Source organism: Elgaria multicarinata, chromosome 16, assembly GCF_023053635.1.
Source record: "Elgaria multicarinata webbii isolate HBS135686 ecotype San Diego chromosome 16, rElgMul1.1.pri, whole genome shotgun sequence".
NCBI lineage: Eukaryota > Metazoa > Chordata > Lepidosauria > Squamata > Anguidae > Elgaria > Elgaria multicarinata.
The window spans coordinates 16,456,828-16,471,879 of NC_086186.1; the positions used below are offsets into that span (position 1 = coordinate 16,456,828).

General features: G+C 44.0%; 2 protein-coding genes across 3 annotated transcripts in view; both read left to right on the top strand.

Annotated features, from left to right (window-relative positions):
• Nucleotides 1-15,052, top strand: part of GATM (glycine amidinotransferase) — a 250,974-nt gene that overhangs the window by 123,304 nt on the left and 112,618 nt on the right. The window lies entirely within an intron of this gene.
• Nucleotides 1-15,052, top strand: part of PDE8A (phosphodiesterase 8A) — a 111,258-nt gene that overhangs the window by 60,857 nt on the left and 35,349 nt on the right. Inside the window, exon 2 of one of the 2 annotated variants that reach the window (XM_063142552.1) lies at nucleotides 13,651-13,707. The exons of the other annotated variant lie outside the window; for it this stretch is intronic. Coding sequence (XP_062998622.1) covers nucleotides 13,651-13,707 — 57 coding nt within the window. The remainder of the gene's footprint in view (nucleotides 1-13,650; nucleotides 13,708-15,052) is intronic. 2 annotated transcript variants of the gene reach the window in all.

Here is a 15,052-nt window from a genome sequence, read left to right on the forward strand (position 1 = left end):
CGCTTGGAAAATGGAGCACAGAGATGGGGGAAAGCGGGCGGTCCCAGAGACAGGGAGATGAGGTGACTGCTTTACGCTATTGGGCTTTGGCTATTGGGTGTTATATATATGTGAAATAAATAAATAAATAAATAAATAAGCCATTTCCTATGGTTGCCCGAGCCTCCTTATCTCCCCCTTTGAGGCACCAGTGCTAGATGGGCGAAATCACCCATCTAGCAGAAATGCAGGGCAGCTGGAGCAAGGAGCCACAACTTGCCTCCCACCCCGAATTAGATTCTTTGGTAGCCTCCGTGTTCAGAGGCTGCCGGCTATCTGGTTAAGATTGTGCTCTTAACCAATGTACCTATCTAGAAGAGAATTGTATGCATTTTGGAATAGGCTTGGAAATACTAATTGTAGGCTTGCATCAGTTTGATTTGGGTGGAGCAATTACCTCCCCCAGAACTGAGAAGTAGCTTTCTGAGCCCATCTGAATTCCTCTCAGCCTCTTTTCTCCCCACTCACCCAGATCCCTACTGATCCACCAAACTCACTTTGCTCCGCTCCCACTTGACTTACCAGGCTGCCACAATCCCTGAGAAGTGTAGTGGCAGGAGCTGTTGGGAAAACTACATTTCCCAAGAGCTACTTCTGCCTTGGCAGTCATGTGAAAGGAAGCAGAGAGAAGACCTCCTTTTCTCTCCCTTTGGCTTGCTACCACTGGAGTGCTAATGGTAAGTAGGGTTGAAGGAGGGAAACCACTGAGGAGATTCGTGGATGGCAACTGGTTAAGTTGGAATAGTTCTTGCAGGGGATTCTTCTCCAGCTTGAATTTTAATCTGAAGCAGATTAATCTGAAGGGCAGTTCTTGTTGTTGTTATTATCCTGCTTTTTGTCCAATGCTAGGCCTCAAGGCGGCATTACAAAATTTATTTATTTATTTATTTATTTATTACATTTTTATACCGCCCAAATTTAAAACATATACATTTAAAACCTATAAATAGAAATATACAAAGTTAAAATATATTAAATATATTCCAATATTAAAACATTTAAAGTGTATTTATGATTGATTGATTGATTACATTTCTATACCGCCCAATAGCCGAAGCTCTCTGGGCGGTTCACAAAAAATTAAAACCGTAATAAAACAACCAACAGTCTAAAAACACAAATACAAAATACAATATAAAAAGCACAACCAGGATAAAACCACGCAGCAGAAATTGATATAAGATTAAAATACAGAATTAGAGCAGTAAAATTTAAATTTAAGTTAAAATTAAGTGTTAAAATACTGAGAGAATAAAAAGGTCTTCAGCTGGCGACGAAAGGAGTACAGTGTAGGCACCAGGCGGACCTCTCTGGGGAGCTCATTCCACAGCCAGGGTGCCACAGCGGAGAAGGCCCTCCTCCTAGTAGCCACCTGCCTCACTTCCTTTGGCAGGCGCTCACGGAGAAGGGCCCCTGTGGATGATCTTAAGGTCCGGGCAGGTACATATGGGAGGAGGCGTTCCTTCAAATAACTGTCAAATGACAGTTTTAAAAGTCCTTGGCACAGACGGAGGTCCCGATTATTCGCCAAAGGCCTGCTGGAACAAAAAAGTCTTTGCCTGGCTCCTAAAGCACATCAAGGGGGGGAGCCAGTCTAGTTTCCCTGGGAAAAGAGTTCCAGAGCACTGGAGCAACCACCAAGAAGGCCCTCTCCCATGTCCCCACCAGGCGCACCTGTGATGGTGGTGGGACTAAGAGAAGGGCTTCCTCAGAAGATCTTAAAGCACAGGCAGGCTTGTAAGGTAGAATACTGTCTTTCAGATGAGAACCTCTACTGATGGATCGTCATTCAGTGACTTCTCTCTCCAAATTGATTCCTGTTGCCTGTGCATCACTTCACAATCACAACATCAATGATCACATTTCCCTCGGGTTTGAAATGACAGGGACCTCCGATTGGATCTCCCATCTCTTTTGATTTCAGCACATAGCGGCTGTAGAGTGTGTGTGTGTGTGCGTGCGCGGAGAAGCACTTTGAATCCGGACAGTGGCAATGGTGGGAGGTAGAGGGTTAACCCTTTCCCCCTGCAGCGTTTTCCTGATGAAAATACTTTCCCCGCAAATCACAGTTTGGCATAGGGCAGCAGAGGTTGGGATGGGGTAGTGGTCTACCATCATCAAAGTGACCAGATCAACCCCACCCAAGTGTATAAGTTGCTGCCTCATTCATGGCATGCAGCTGTATTCAGAGACATGCACTCTAAGTCATCCATAGTGTCTTAAAGTTACCAGGGAGTAGCTAAAGCGAAAGACATACATTGAAGACAGATGCAGAGGATATCTTAATCTCTAATCTTTGGTGTGTCATTTCCACCACCACCCCTCGCCCCGTGTAGACCATACAGTAGACCATGCATACGACGGGTTCGAATAGTTAGTCAAAATATACTGTTATTTATTTGTTATTGTTACTCTTAACGTAGCAATGAAATGCTGTAGGAAGAAGCTAAAGCAGATAATCACGCAAATCCCTCTTTGTTTGGTCTCCGAAACGGAGAACGGGATGAGCCGAGCGAAACAGCTAACCACATCATCGTGCAAGTGGGGAGAACATTTGTTCTAACAGCGCCGGAGCTATAAACTCACGAAACAGAACAAGAGGCACTTTTTTTCATGATTAGAGTTTTTTATTTTTTTTAAAAAAAAAAGCTTTCTAACCAAAAAACATACAACTGCTCCTCCCTCTTTCCCTCCCCTCCTTTCCCCCGGGTAGCTGTGGTGACATCCTAGTTAGTGCCATCTCTTGATGTCATAAATAAATAAATAAATAATTCCTACCTGTCATACTGGTAAGCAGAACAAACGCATGGCCAGCTCTAGCACCCGGCATCATTGGGCATTCACTAGGACCCCAGGAGGGCTCACTGCTGGTGCTTACCCTGTCCCCTCTTAATTCCGTACCCCGCCTCTATTCCAAAGAGCACCATATGGCTGGATCCAGACAGACTTTTCATTTTCCGCAGTGTCCCTGTCCAAGGGCATAGCTAGACCAGCCAATATTCACATGACGCACAGGGGATCCCGGGAGCAGGGAGGGATGATCTTTCCCTTGGCCTGGGATATCAGCATAGCCTTTCTTCCCGCTTTTTCTGCGGTCTCGGGATGATCCTGAGACCGCGGAACGTGTGTCGCAGGTTGTCCCTGATCCTTGCAAGGAGCCAGGAGCCGGGCATGGAGCACAGTGCTCCTCAGGAGCTCTGTGCCCATCGGGGGTGGGGGGAGCGGGGAAATTTATTTATTTATTAAAAAACGCACATTTTTTGCTCAAGCGCTAGTGCGCTCTGTCTCCTTTTTAAAAAAACACAAAATGGCGGGCACGACGTCCTCTTCCTCCTAGGACATCACGCGCCACGTGTAGACAGAGGGGGAGATCTCACGATAAGCATATTCTGAGATCCTCCCTCCACTGTCACACTATACCGGGTAGGTCTAGGCATGGCCCAGGCCTCATTCTGGTGGAATTATGGGGAAATTTAAAGGGTGGCTGGACATAGTTGCCCAGCACTGCATGGCGTATTGCCACCATAGCCAGGTACATTAGCCAGGGTCCCATTGATGGGAGCCCCCCACCTTGAGGATGTTTTCTCCAGGGCTCCCTCAGAACTGGAGCGAACCCTGACCGAGTTTGGTCAAAATGCACATTGGAGACAACAAAAGTTCTCCATAAATCTCGCCAAATCAAGCAATCTCGCAATCATATATAAAGTCATATTGTTGTTTGAGTCCAGAATTTCCTTCTCTAGGGAGCTGGCAGCTGAGCTACCTTCAGCCTTTATGTGAAATTACTAATACTTCCTATTTTATTTAGGTCTTAATAACACCAGAGAAGGTCTGAAGGCCATCATGCAGCAACCTTCTTGAGTCTAAGCGGGTCTGGGTTGGATTGTATTTCTATTTTAATGATCGCTCGTTATTCCTAAATGTGAGTCTGTACTTAAAAATCAACAGGTGCAAATTTCATGCAAGGTCATGTCCTTTCTTTTGGTGATGCGCTTCTTCACTTTTGGCCAAGCACCAATGGCCACCCTAGTTGCGTAGGCAGATTCTGGAAGACAAGACAAGTTGTGCTTTTGAAGGTGTCATGGCAGGAGCCTTTTGAAAAACGCTTTCTGTTGATCGTGTTGGGGGGAGGGAGCAACTCTGTTGTTTTCAGGCTTCTGTCCTTCCCCTTGGGGAGTTTCCCTGGGGATCCCCATGGAGGCTGTGAGCCTCTGGGACCAGGTCCATCTATCCCTCTTCTTGTCCTTAGCTTGATCCCCAGATACAGACAAGAACAAATTCCTTGCACTGTCTTTGTTTTGCGTTCGTTTTGCTTGGTGAGACTCTTGCAGTTCTCCCCACCTCCTTGATCAGCTTTTTGCAAATTTAGTTTCTTTGAACATGTGAAAGGTTGTGAATATGTTTCTCCTAGGGCACCTTGTGGGGGGTGGGTGAAGTGGGGGGCAAAAGCTCAGTGGCTTAGCAGATACATTGCCTGCAGAAGATCTAGGGTGGCCACTTAGCAGGGAATTCTTTGGTAACCGCACGTTTCAGTATTGTATTATTGTCCTTAACAGGAGCTATTTGTCTCATCAAGAGGGATCCATGGGTCAGGGCAGACGTAGGGAGAGCCTACTAGAGGTGCCCTGGGTCACATCTAGCCTGTGGGCCATGGGTTGCTCACTCATGTTTCAGCGCCTCTTCCCTGCTGTTTTCCATTTGAAGGGAATTGGGGGTGGGGGTGGCGGGGTGGCAGAGAAACACTGAAAAATGAGATCCCTCACCTGCCGTCTGAAGCTGGAGAAATTGGCACCGGATTCAAATGAATTTAGATTTCTGTGAATTGGACCTGCAGATTCCTACAGTGGGCTAGCTTTTCTGAGTTGCGCAGATTCTGTGAACTTGTCAAACACTGTTTAACTATGCCCCCCCCCCCCCCGCCGACTGTGCCCATGTGCTAATGCACACTTGCACAAGTGGAATGAAATTCTCACAAATGCCTAAAAACAATCTGTTTCTGTCAATGAGTGGATGATGGAATGAAAGCCGTCTCGCAATCGATGAAACAGAGACAGAAGGTGGAAAATGTAACATCTTTTAAACGCCACCTGAAAGCAATACCTTTTCACACAGGCTTTCCCTAGTTTTTAGCTTAGCTGGTTTTTATATGGCCTTTTTAACTTTTCATGTTTTAGATTTATCTGTACTTGTTATATTTTATGGTTTTTAATTGTGCACTGCCCAGAGAGCTTCAGCTGATGGGCAGTATAAAAATGTAATAAATAAGTAAATAAAGAGAAAATCCTGTGTGCGCAGCGATAACATTGTTTTAATAGTTTTACTGCTTTTAAATTATATATTGTTTTAACTTGGTTTATGGTTTAATTAGTTTTTAGCTGTGTATATTTACTGTTTTATGCTGTATGCTTTTATCTGTACGCCACCCTGAGATCTTATTGGTAAAGGGCGGGATATAAATGTTTTAAATAAATAAATAATAAATAAAATCTTCAAATGCCTGTAGAACTTTGGGTTGGAGGCCTTTCCCACACATCATATATACAACGTGGCCTTCATGTGATTCCCTCCCTGCCATGAGCACATCCTCATGATATATGGAGGTATTTTCCATTGCACTGCTGCATGTTGCTGGAGGGGACAGATGCTGAAAAGCAGCCAACCCACATGAAGTCTAAGTAGGACATGATGCTTACTGATGCTACAGATTTCATTGCGGAAGCAAACGGGGCATTGCATGGAAACATTTCCACATATCTAAGCTTGTAGCACAACTTGGTGCTCTCTCGAAGTTTTGGACTACACACCCCAGCATTGCTGAGCCTTGTCTGCACTGGCTGGTGCTGATGGGAGTTTACATCCAAAACATCTGGAGGGCACCAGGCTGGGGCAAGGCGGATGTAGCATATCTAACATGCATAGCAGCCTTCTGTAACCAGGTGCGCTTCAGGTGGGTTGGACTGCAACTCCCATTCTCCTGTGCTGGCGGGGATGATGGGGGTTGTGTTCCAGTGCACTAGGAGGGCACCAGATTGGGGAAGGCGGATGGACCCTTAGCGTTGATCGGCGCGGATTAGGAAACTTGCGTACTTTAGCAAAGTTTATTTATTAAATCGGAGCGTTGCCAACCGGCTCATTGTACGAAATGTTTTCCTTCCTGATGGTTTGTTTATTCAAAATGAGAACTCCCAGGAGGAAGAAGATCTTCTGAGAACTCAGTTGCCATAGATGCTGGAGCTTCTGTGATGTTTCATGATCACTGCAGATGACAACATATAGGTTAGGGTATGTTTCTGTTTTTAAGTAAGAAGCATTAGCTACTTAATGCATCCAGTAGAACTATCCGTTCAGATCCTAATGTTCTTTTCTTTTCTTTTTTGCGATAATTTACAATTTAGTAGCCAAATGATAATGTTCATTATATTGTCTTTAATATTTAATCTCTTTTTTATCCTTTCCTTACTTTCCTGATCATAATAACATCGAAGAACCAAAACAGCCTTCAAAATATGAATGGATCTGCCCTTAATGTTCTGCATCCCTGATTAAAATTTGTCCTGGCTGATTTAAAATCCCCCCCCCACCAATGTATTTATTCATTGATTTTATTTGTGGCATTTACATACCACTGAATATAATAAAGTATAATAAAATGTAATTGTTCTGGCTATTGGGTGGTATAGAAATGAAATGAAATAACAAATAAATAAAAATCTCTCACAGTTCACAATACTAAAATACAATATTAAAAACACAAATATTAAAACACAACATTGAAAGCACAACTATAAAAGGACTACAGTAAAAAGCAATTGAAGGAGCAGTAAAATGGAGCAACATGGTTAGTTAACCTGTGCGAAGAGGTGTGTTTTCAGGAGGCGTCCGAAAGAGGTCATGTTTTCTGCCTCCCGAACTACACAAGGGAGGGTTTCCCAGAGGGTGGGTGCCGCTACAGAGAAGGCCACCCTATTTAAGCTCCATCTGTCTGTCTGTTTTCATCCTTCAATGAAATCATTTCGGGGCGGGTGGTGGGTATTTCTCTGAAAAGATTTTAAAGAAGGGTATTGTACAAATTGTTCCCTCGCTCCTATTAGTTTTGTGAAGCATTAAGGCGAAAGAAAAAGACCATAAGAACTAAAGAAGGGCCCTGCTGGATCAGATCAAGGGTCCATCTAGTCCAACACTCTGTTCACACAGTGGCCAACCAGCTGCCCACGAGAAACCCACAAGCACGACCTGAGTGCAACAGCATCTGCCGACCCATGTTCCCCAGCAACTGGTGTATATAGGCTTATACGCCATATTAGCATACAGTCACCAAGACCAGTAGCCATTGATAGTCTTCTCCTCCAGGAATTTATCCAATGCCATCCAAATTGGTGGCCATCCCTACGTCTTCTGGTAGCAAATTCCATGGTTTAACTCTGTTGTGTAAAGAAAGTCTTTTATCTCTCCTGAATCTCCCATCAATCAGCTTGATGGGATGACCCCATTGGGCTCTAGTATTATGAGAGAGGGAGAAAAAGGTCTCCACATAATGAGCCTCGTGTGGCGCAGAGCGGTAAAGCAGCAGTTTCTGCAGCTGAAACTCTCCTCACGGCCTGAGTTCGATCCCAGCAGAAGCTGGTTCTCAGGCAGCCGGCTCAGGTCGACTCAGCCTTCCATCCTCCCGAGGTCGGTAAAATTGAGTACCCAGTTAGCTGGGAGAAAGGGAATCACGGCCGGGGAAGGCAACGGCAAACCACCCCGCTATAACGCCTGCCAAGAAAACATCAGCGAAAGCTGGCGTCCCTCCACGAGTCAGTAATGACTCAGTGCTTGCACGAGAGGTTCCTTTTTTCCTCCACATTCTCCACATCATGCATAATTTTGTACACGTAGAAAAGTAGCTCAGCGCAAGGGGGCTGGCGTTTGAGAGGCTAGAGGAATTATGCCTGTAGCTCAAAGACCCATCTTTAACAAACCCCTGACAGCGCTTGGTGTGAGCTGTTCAGGAGTTTGTACCTTTGTCCCTTTTAATCTGGTGAGCAAAAGAACTTCAGGACTCCTTGTTCCTTTGCTGTTCCAACCACTGATTATTGTCGGCTCCAAATTGCCAAAGGAGCTTGAGCAGCGTGTGCCCGTCTTTTACACTGCTGCATATCAAGAGAAAGTTGTAAACCCGTCAGCGTTGATTGTGTTGCTGCGGCTTTACATGCCGTTGTAAATGAGGTGAGAAGCCAGAGCCGAGAACTGTAAAGTTTGTTCGGTGCTGCTGATGGGTATCAGCAGCTTCGGCGTGTGTTTTCACAACAAGACAGAACCGCCGCGTTTCTTTGACTGATTCTTTCTGGATGGTTATTAAAATAATAGGAAATGAGGCGCTCAAGGGCTACTCTGTGTGCATACGTATGTGCGTGCTCACGCTAGCAGTGCAGTGAAATGCTTAGAAGAACAAAAATAACAGCACAGAGTTTGACATCTTTAAACATTCCTTTGTCCAAGAGGACGGGGAGAGATGTCAGCTCAGTGGTAGGGTAAATATTTTGTACAAATAATATCACAGGTTTAGCCCTGGTTATCTGCAATACTTAAAAGCATCTCCTTGGGTAGCGTGACTGGGAAAGGCCTGAAGCTTTGGAGCAAGGGTAAGCAACTTGGCTTCCCTGTACAAGGTTATTTTAATATTCTAGAAAGCCCTAAACAACTTGGGACCAGGATACCTAGCAGACTGCCTTCCCTTAATGTGGATGACATTTACGATCTTCAGAGGAGGCCTTGCTGGTCATTCTGAAATGAAGGGAATGTTGGCATGAAGAACGTCGATAGCGGGCCTTCTCTATAATGGCACCCGCACTCTGGAAAACCCTCCCTCGTGCGATTTGGGCCTCGGAAAATGTAGCATTTTCTAAATGCCTCCTGAAAACGCATCTTTTGACTCAGGCTGTAGCTTATTTTGGTTTTACATGGTATTTTTTTTTAACTTCTAAAGATTTACATTCTGTTCTGATTTGCTGTATTTTGGGGGTTTAACTGTGACCTGCCCAGAGAGCCGTGGCTATTGGGCAGTATAAAAATGTAATAAATAAAGTAACAATAACCTGGTGCCCTCCAAATGTTTTGGACTTCAACTCCCATGATGCCTTAAAAGCACGCAAGTAGCTATGCCTTCCTACCCATGTTCCCCAGTAACTGGTGTATATAGGCTTACTGCCTCTAATACTGGAGGTAGCACATCGCTATCACGACTAGCCATTGACAGCCTTCTCCTCCAGAATTTATCCAACCCCCTTTTAAAGCCATCCAAATGGCCATCTTGTGGTGGCAAATGAAGGCCAGTGAGTTCTCCTCATCCTGTTCTTGAAATTCACCCTCTTTCATCATTCCCCTTGTTAAAAATTGTTGGGTGGAATTCTCTTTTGGGAATGGCGAGCCCTGTTTTATCTAGTCCAGCACTCTGTTCACAACCAGCTGTTGGCCAGGGACCAACAAAGCAGGACATGGTGCAACAGCAGCCTCCCAGCCATGCTCTCTCACTGCCTCAGATACTTCACCAGAACCATTTCTGGGCCAAGAGGAGACCCTTCTGGTCTGTTCCTGCAACATTAACATGTGATGTGGCTGACTTTTCTGTCCTTCCTCAACCCCTGCATGCTAAATATCCTGTGAGTAAGCTCATGCAAGGCTTTTTACTCTGTGGGAAGAGAAACCATTAGTAGGATTTCCCCACCCCGTTGCTTGCGCTCTTGCAGAGTGACACAGAATGACTCACAGCAAGGAGGAGAAACCTGAAGTGCTTTTGTGGGTTATGCCAGGTCAGTGTCTAGTTTATTCGCCCTTTGATTCCGATCAGTTACACTTCTGTAGCCCTGTCTATTTTAGGAATTCTTTCCAATGTTGTTGTTTTTTAACTTAGCAAATAACTTATCTCCAGGTATTTGAAACCAGTGGAGGGGTGATGGAATTCTGCAAATGTGGTATAGGTTACAGTGAATGTCCATTGTTATTAATAATAATAATTAGCGACTAATAATTATACCAGCCTCAGCATCTGAAGTTTTTTAGGCACTGTACACTGGGAGTGCCATCTTGTTTTTAGCCTCAGGCAGCAAAATGTTTTGGGCTGGTCCTGCATCACATGAACTAAATTCGGCCAGATATACATTTTGGCAAGGTTCTGCTGCGAATAATGGGGCCCATGTGCCTAAAAATGCCTGTAGCCCTCGGTGGGGATTGGGAACATGACTACACAGAAACAAAGATTTTTGGAAAAGTGGTCAATGTCCATGGATGCTTGTGCCCAAATAAATGCATTAGTCTTAAACGTGCCATGAGACCGCTTGTTATTTTTTGCTGCGACCGACTTACATGGCTATTGCTACGGTAATTGAGAATTGTGGTTGTGGCTGAGAAGTGTTACTGGGTAAAAATGGCCTCTCTTATGCAATCCACGGCTTCTCTGCCTTTTTTTGCTGACTTTGCTCTTTTGGTAACTTAGCTGTTCCATCCCCCCCTCTTCCCTTTTAGCATTGCAAAAACCAACGTCATTGAGGTCAGGGCATGTCTTCTGTTTTCAAGTCGTGCACACAAAATTATTGACTAACTTGGCACCCTCACGTCAGGCAGAGATGGCAAAGGAAATCTTTCGCATCCTTAAAATCAACACACTCCATCTTCCTGCATGAATAAAATGTGTCCTTGGGAATCCAAACTCCCACCCCCACACAAAAAATGCTTTAGGGGCTGTCGTGTCGTGCTGCAAAGTGTTACTGCAAATTCAGCAATAAGGATGGAGGTGGGTGGAAGGAATGAGCAGCTCAAAGCATGTCACTAGGACAGGTTGTGAAGACAGTTGATGTGATTTTAATAATAGCAACTAGAAAAGTACTGAGAGGAAATTTCATAAAGAGTTACCCTAGCGTCATGTAGGGCGGCCGTTAGTGCATCTCCAAAAAGCAAGGGTGGGGGAGAGGGTGGATTTGCATAAAATTTGCATATTCCCATTTAATTTCAGTTCATAGAAAACATCTGGATACCTTCTACTTTTCTCTTGACTTTTACTGACTTCTCTCCCTTCCCTGCCTCCCCCTCCTTTCCCATTCCCGTTTCTCTTTTTGGGCTTTCGTTTAAATTTAAAATTAAATGGGTGATTTCCAAAGTAATAAATGAAAGGGCATCTGAGGAGTCTTAAGGACCGAGCTCCAAGCAATAGAGCTGGAGGAGGAACCGTGTAATTTACAAAGGCCTTTATGTGGCCTGTGGGAGAGGCCGTTGGCTCTTTAAAATTACTCATTGGAAGAAATTCTGGACGGCAGAGGATTAAATCTGATCATAAAGTGTGGTTTTACTGCGAAGAATAACATTGTAAAAACGCCACTTTCATAGTCATCAGAATCTGTTTGGTGTGTGTGTGTCTAAAGTCTCTGTTCACTGTTGCATCAAAATACTTGCCTACAGTTTTATTTCAAAACAGAGAAAAAGGAGGGATTGTTCCTACCTTAGCCATTTCAAAGATGATTCTGATGGCATAAATAGAAAGCTCCCGAATCAAATTTTCCCGACTGGGTACCCTCACTTTGGATGTGTGGGACTAGAGGAGGGGTGATGAACCTCACACCACAGGTGCCAAATCCAGCCCTCCTGAGGTCCCATTCTCGAACTCTGAGCTTCCCCAGGTGGTCATGTCCCTTCCCCTGGCCTCATCCTTTTCCTCCCAACCACTAATTGTTTGATGATTTCTTGGCTTTTGTGCAGTTCCCCTCCTCCTATTCAGAAAGTTTGAAATGCCTCTCCTAAGACTTAGGCCTTAACTAGACCTAAGGTTTATCCCGGGATCGTCCCGAGGTCGTCCCTGACTGCTCCTGGGATCCCTCATGTGTCATTTACATGAACAGGGATGACCCCAGCACGATCCCGGGATAAACCTTAGGTATAGCTAAGGCCTTAGTTACTGGCAGTAGGAGCTTTAAGCTACAATACCTTGGGCTTTGTTGTAGGAGGTAAACATTACCTGGTGTTAGGATTGGGCTCAAGCTCCCTGGTTTGGCTTTGGATTCAGTTCCAGAGGCAGAGGTAGAAGAAGCTAGATTACATTACATTATTAGAATGTAAGCCTATGCGGCAGGGTCTTGCTATTTACTGTTTTACTCTGTACAGCACCATGTACATTGATGGTGCTATATAAATAAATAAATAAATAAATAAATAATAATAATAATAAGCTGAGCCAAGACAGGGAGAGGGGGAGGAAATTCCCCAAGACTATCCAGGAGTCAGGGATGAATCTTCCCAGGGGCTTATTGAACAGGAGGCCCAAGTTGAGAGACCATCATCGCCTCTCCCCATGGGAACTCAGCCTTCGTCAGAGAGGGAGGGAGCACCAGAATTGACAGACGCCAGAGTTCAGCGCAGAATTGAGTGGGCGGGGTTGAGATGGGGTGGGAAGCGGTTCGCCAGATTGGCTGCCCATCAGAAGTTGGGTCAGGAGGACCCTCCCTGAAGGAGGAGCCTGGTGAAAGCCTGGGCGTGGTGGGAAACCGTCCAGTTGAGTTGATAGGCAACTGCCTGCACCACCACAGTTTGCAAATTCTTTGGCTTGATGAGCTGTCGTAATGCAGTCATGTGTGCCTGTAACACCACAACAGAAACAAAGCACTGTCCCAAATTGTAAATCAAAGGCTTCTTTTAACTCTGGTTGTTGTTAGGGATGGATGAATCTGTCCCTTTCATTTCCCCTCAGTTTCTCATTCTTCCAGTCTTCTGTTTCAGTTAGTCCCAAACATTGGTCATTTTTCTAATCTTAAGTATAATTCGTTTCGAATGGTGAGCATTTTTCATAAGGTTTGCATTAAAATTGGTATACATTTTTGCGCACATGCTTCCTAACGCTTACATTTTTGGACACGTTTTTTTCCTTATGTACACATTTTTGCAAGCAACTTTCCTAACAGAATGCATTTTTAGCATCGTTTTCATGAATGCGCACATTTTCCCGTGCACTTCTATGCATTTTTGTTGGTAGAGCTCCTTCGCAAAATTTGGAGAATGGCGGGTTTTGAAGCATAACTGAATTTTGTTTTGCGTATTGGTTTGAAAGTGTAAGATTAGGGTAAGTTCGCATTAAACTGCGAACTGAACGCATTTCTTTCCCATCACTATGTGGTTGGAGTATTTTTCTTTTTTAAAAAATGTCAATATTTTAAATGTCAATATTTTTTTTTAAATGTCAATAAATTGTTGTAAACCGCCCAGAGAGCTTCGGCTGGGGGGCAGTATATAAATGTAATAAAATAAATAAATAATAAATAAATATCTGGAAAGCAGTAGGTGATGCTGAAGATGCCAGTACCTGTCAAGCAAGTTTTTGTGACTAATACATTTCTTTGCTTTCGGTAAGAAATGGCAAATGGAAATGCCTCAGAAATCCATTGGTTACTTGGTCATTTGTCAACGCTACACTGATTATAAATTTCTACAGGCATCCTCCAGACAGTCTGTCACATAACCTTTGTTGTCTGTCATTAAAGTGTGGGGTAAATCAACTTCCCCCTTTTTTCCTGCCAGGAAGTGATGATAGTTTTTCTACCCTCAGATGCAGCATACAATCACTTCACATTCTCATGTTCTTGCTCCTAGGCCGTGGGAACAGACGTGCAGTTTGGCCCTATGAGACTCCACCAAGATCAACTTCAGGTAAGCTATGCTGGATGTCGAGATGCCAAGCCCAAATCTTGTGCCTTTCAAAACAAAGCTGCCATTCTGTTTTGTTCTCCAGCTCACTAATAAAAATAAATCAAATAAATGCATGTGTAGGGGTTGATTTACACCACTTATTACTTGCATGCCCTGCTAAATGGCACTCATAGCAGCATACAGTAAAAACAAACAGGATAATGCCAAACATTAATGCATGCATGTGTAGATCAATACATCTGAAATAAATTTATTTATTCATATATGTATTGCATTTTTACACTACTGAGGCTGAGGCTTTGGGGGACAATTGTGCACTGCACAATTGTGCACTGCACAATTTTTATTTATTTATTTATTTATTTATTACATTTTTATACCGCCCAATAGCCGAAGCTCTCTGTTAATTAAAACCATAAAATACAACAGGTATCCAAATATATTTAAAACGTAGATTTTTTTAAAAAAAATGCAATGTAAGATCAGATAAGTTACAGTCCGGGGAAAGCCTTCATGAAAAGGTATGTTTCCAGGAGAACTGCATGAGGGAAGGTTTTCCGGGGTGTATGGGTACTGCTACAGAGAAGGCCCAAGGTTCTTCATGGCGACATTACGTTCATTTCGGAATGAGCAGCAAGACCTCCTTTGAAGATCATAACTGTTGTCTGGGTGTATATAAAACAATGCTAAAAGTGAGTCAGTGTTGCCTAGTGGTTAGAATTCTGGGCTAAACTCAGGGAGACCCAAATTCAAATCCCTATTCAGCCAGGCCCCCCTCGCTCTCTTTTTAGCCTGAGAGGGTCATTCTGAGAATAAATAGGGGCAAAAGTGGGGTCAGGGAAAAGAAGCATCTATACTGCCCTGAGTTCCCTGGAGGAAGGAAGGTTTGGATAAACATGTATACTTTATTATTTATAAATCAATCTATTAAGTAAAAATGCTCATGCTTCTAACTTTTGAGTGGTGGGATTAAGGCCTTGGAGCCTTCAACTCTGACGCCATTTTGAAAATGGATTTCCAGGAAATTGAATGACTGCCATATATTATCTTGAGTTTTGGTTTTGTTGGTGTTCAAACTGGGAAACATTGGTTCTATGTGCAACCAACGTGTGTGGTGAGCTAGCGTTTTGAAATAACTTCTTGCTGGCAATGAAGTATTTTCAGGCTTTGGACTGGTCCTGCCGACCCATTTGGCTCTGCTGAACAAGAAATACTATAAAAAGCTTCCTGTTTCAGCTGGGACCTTGCCTGAACAACAAGGCCATTCTGGCTCTGATGTGTACGCAGTTCTGAGTTCTGGATCCGTTGCAAACCCATCTCTGACAGCAACCTGTGGCTCAGCCTT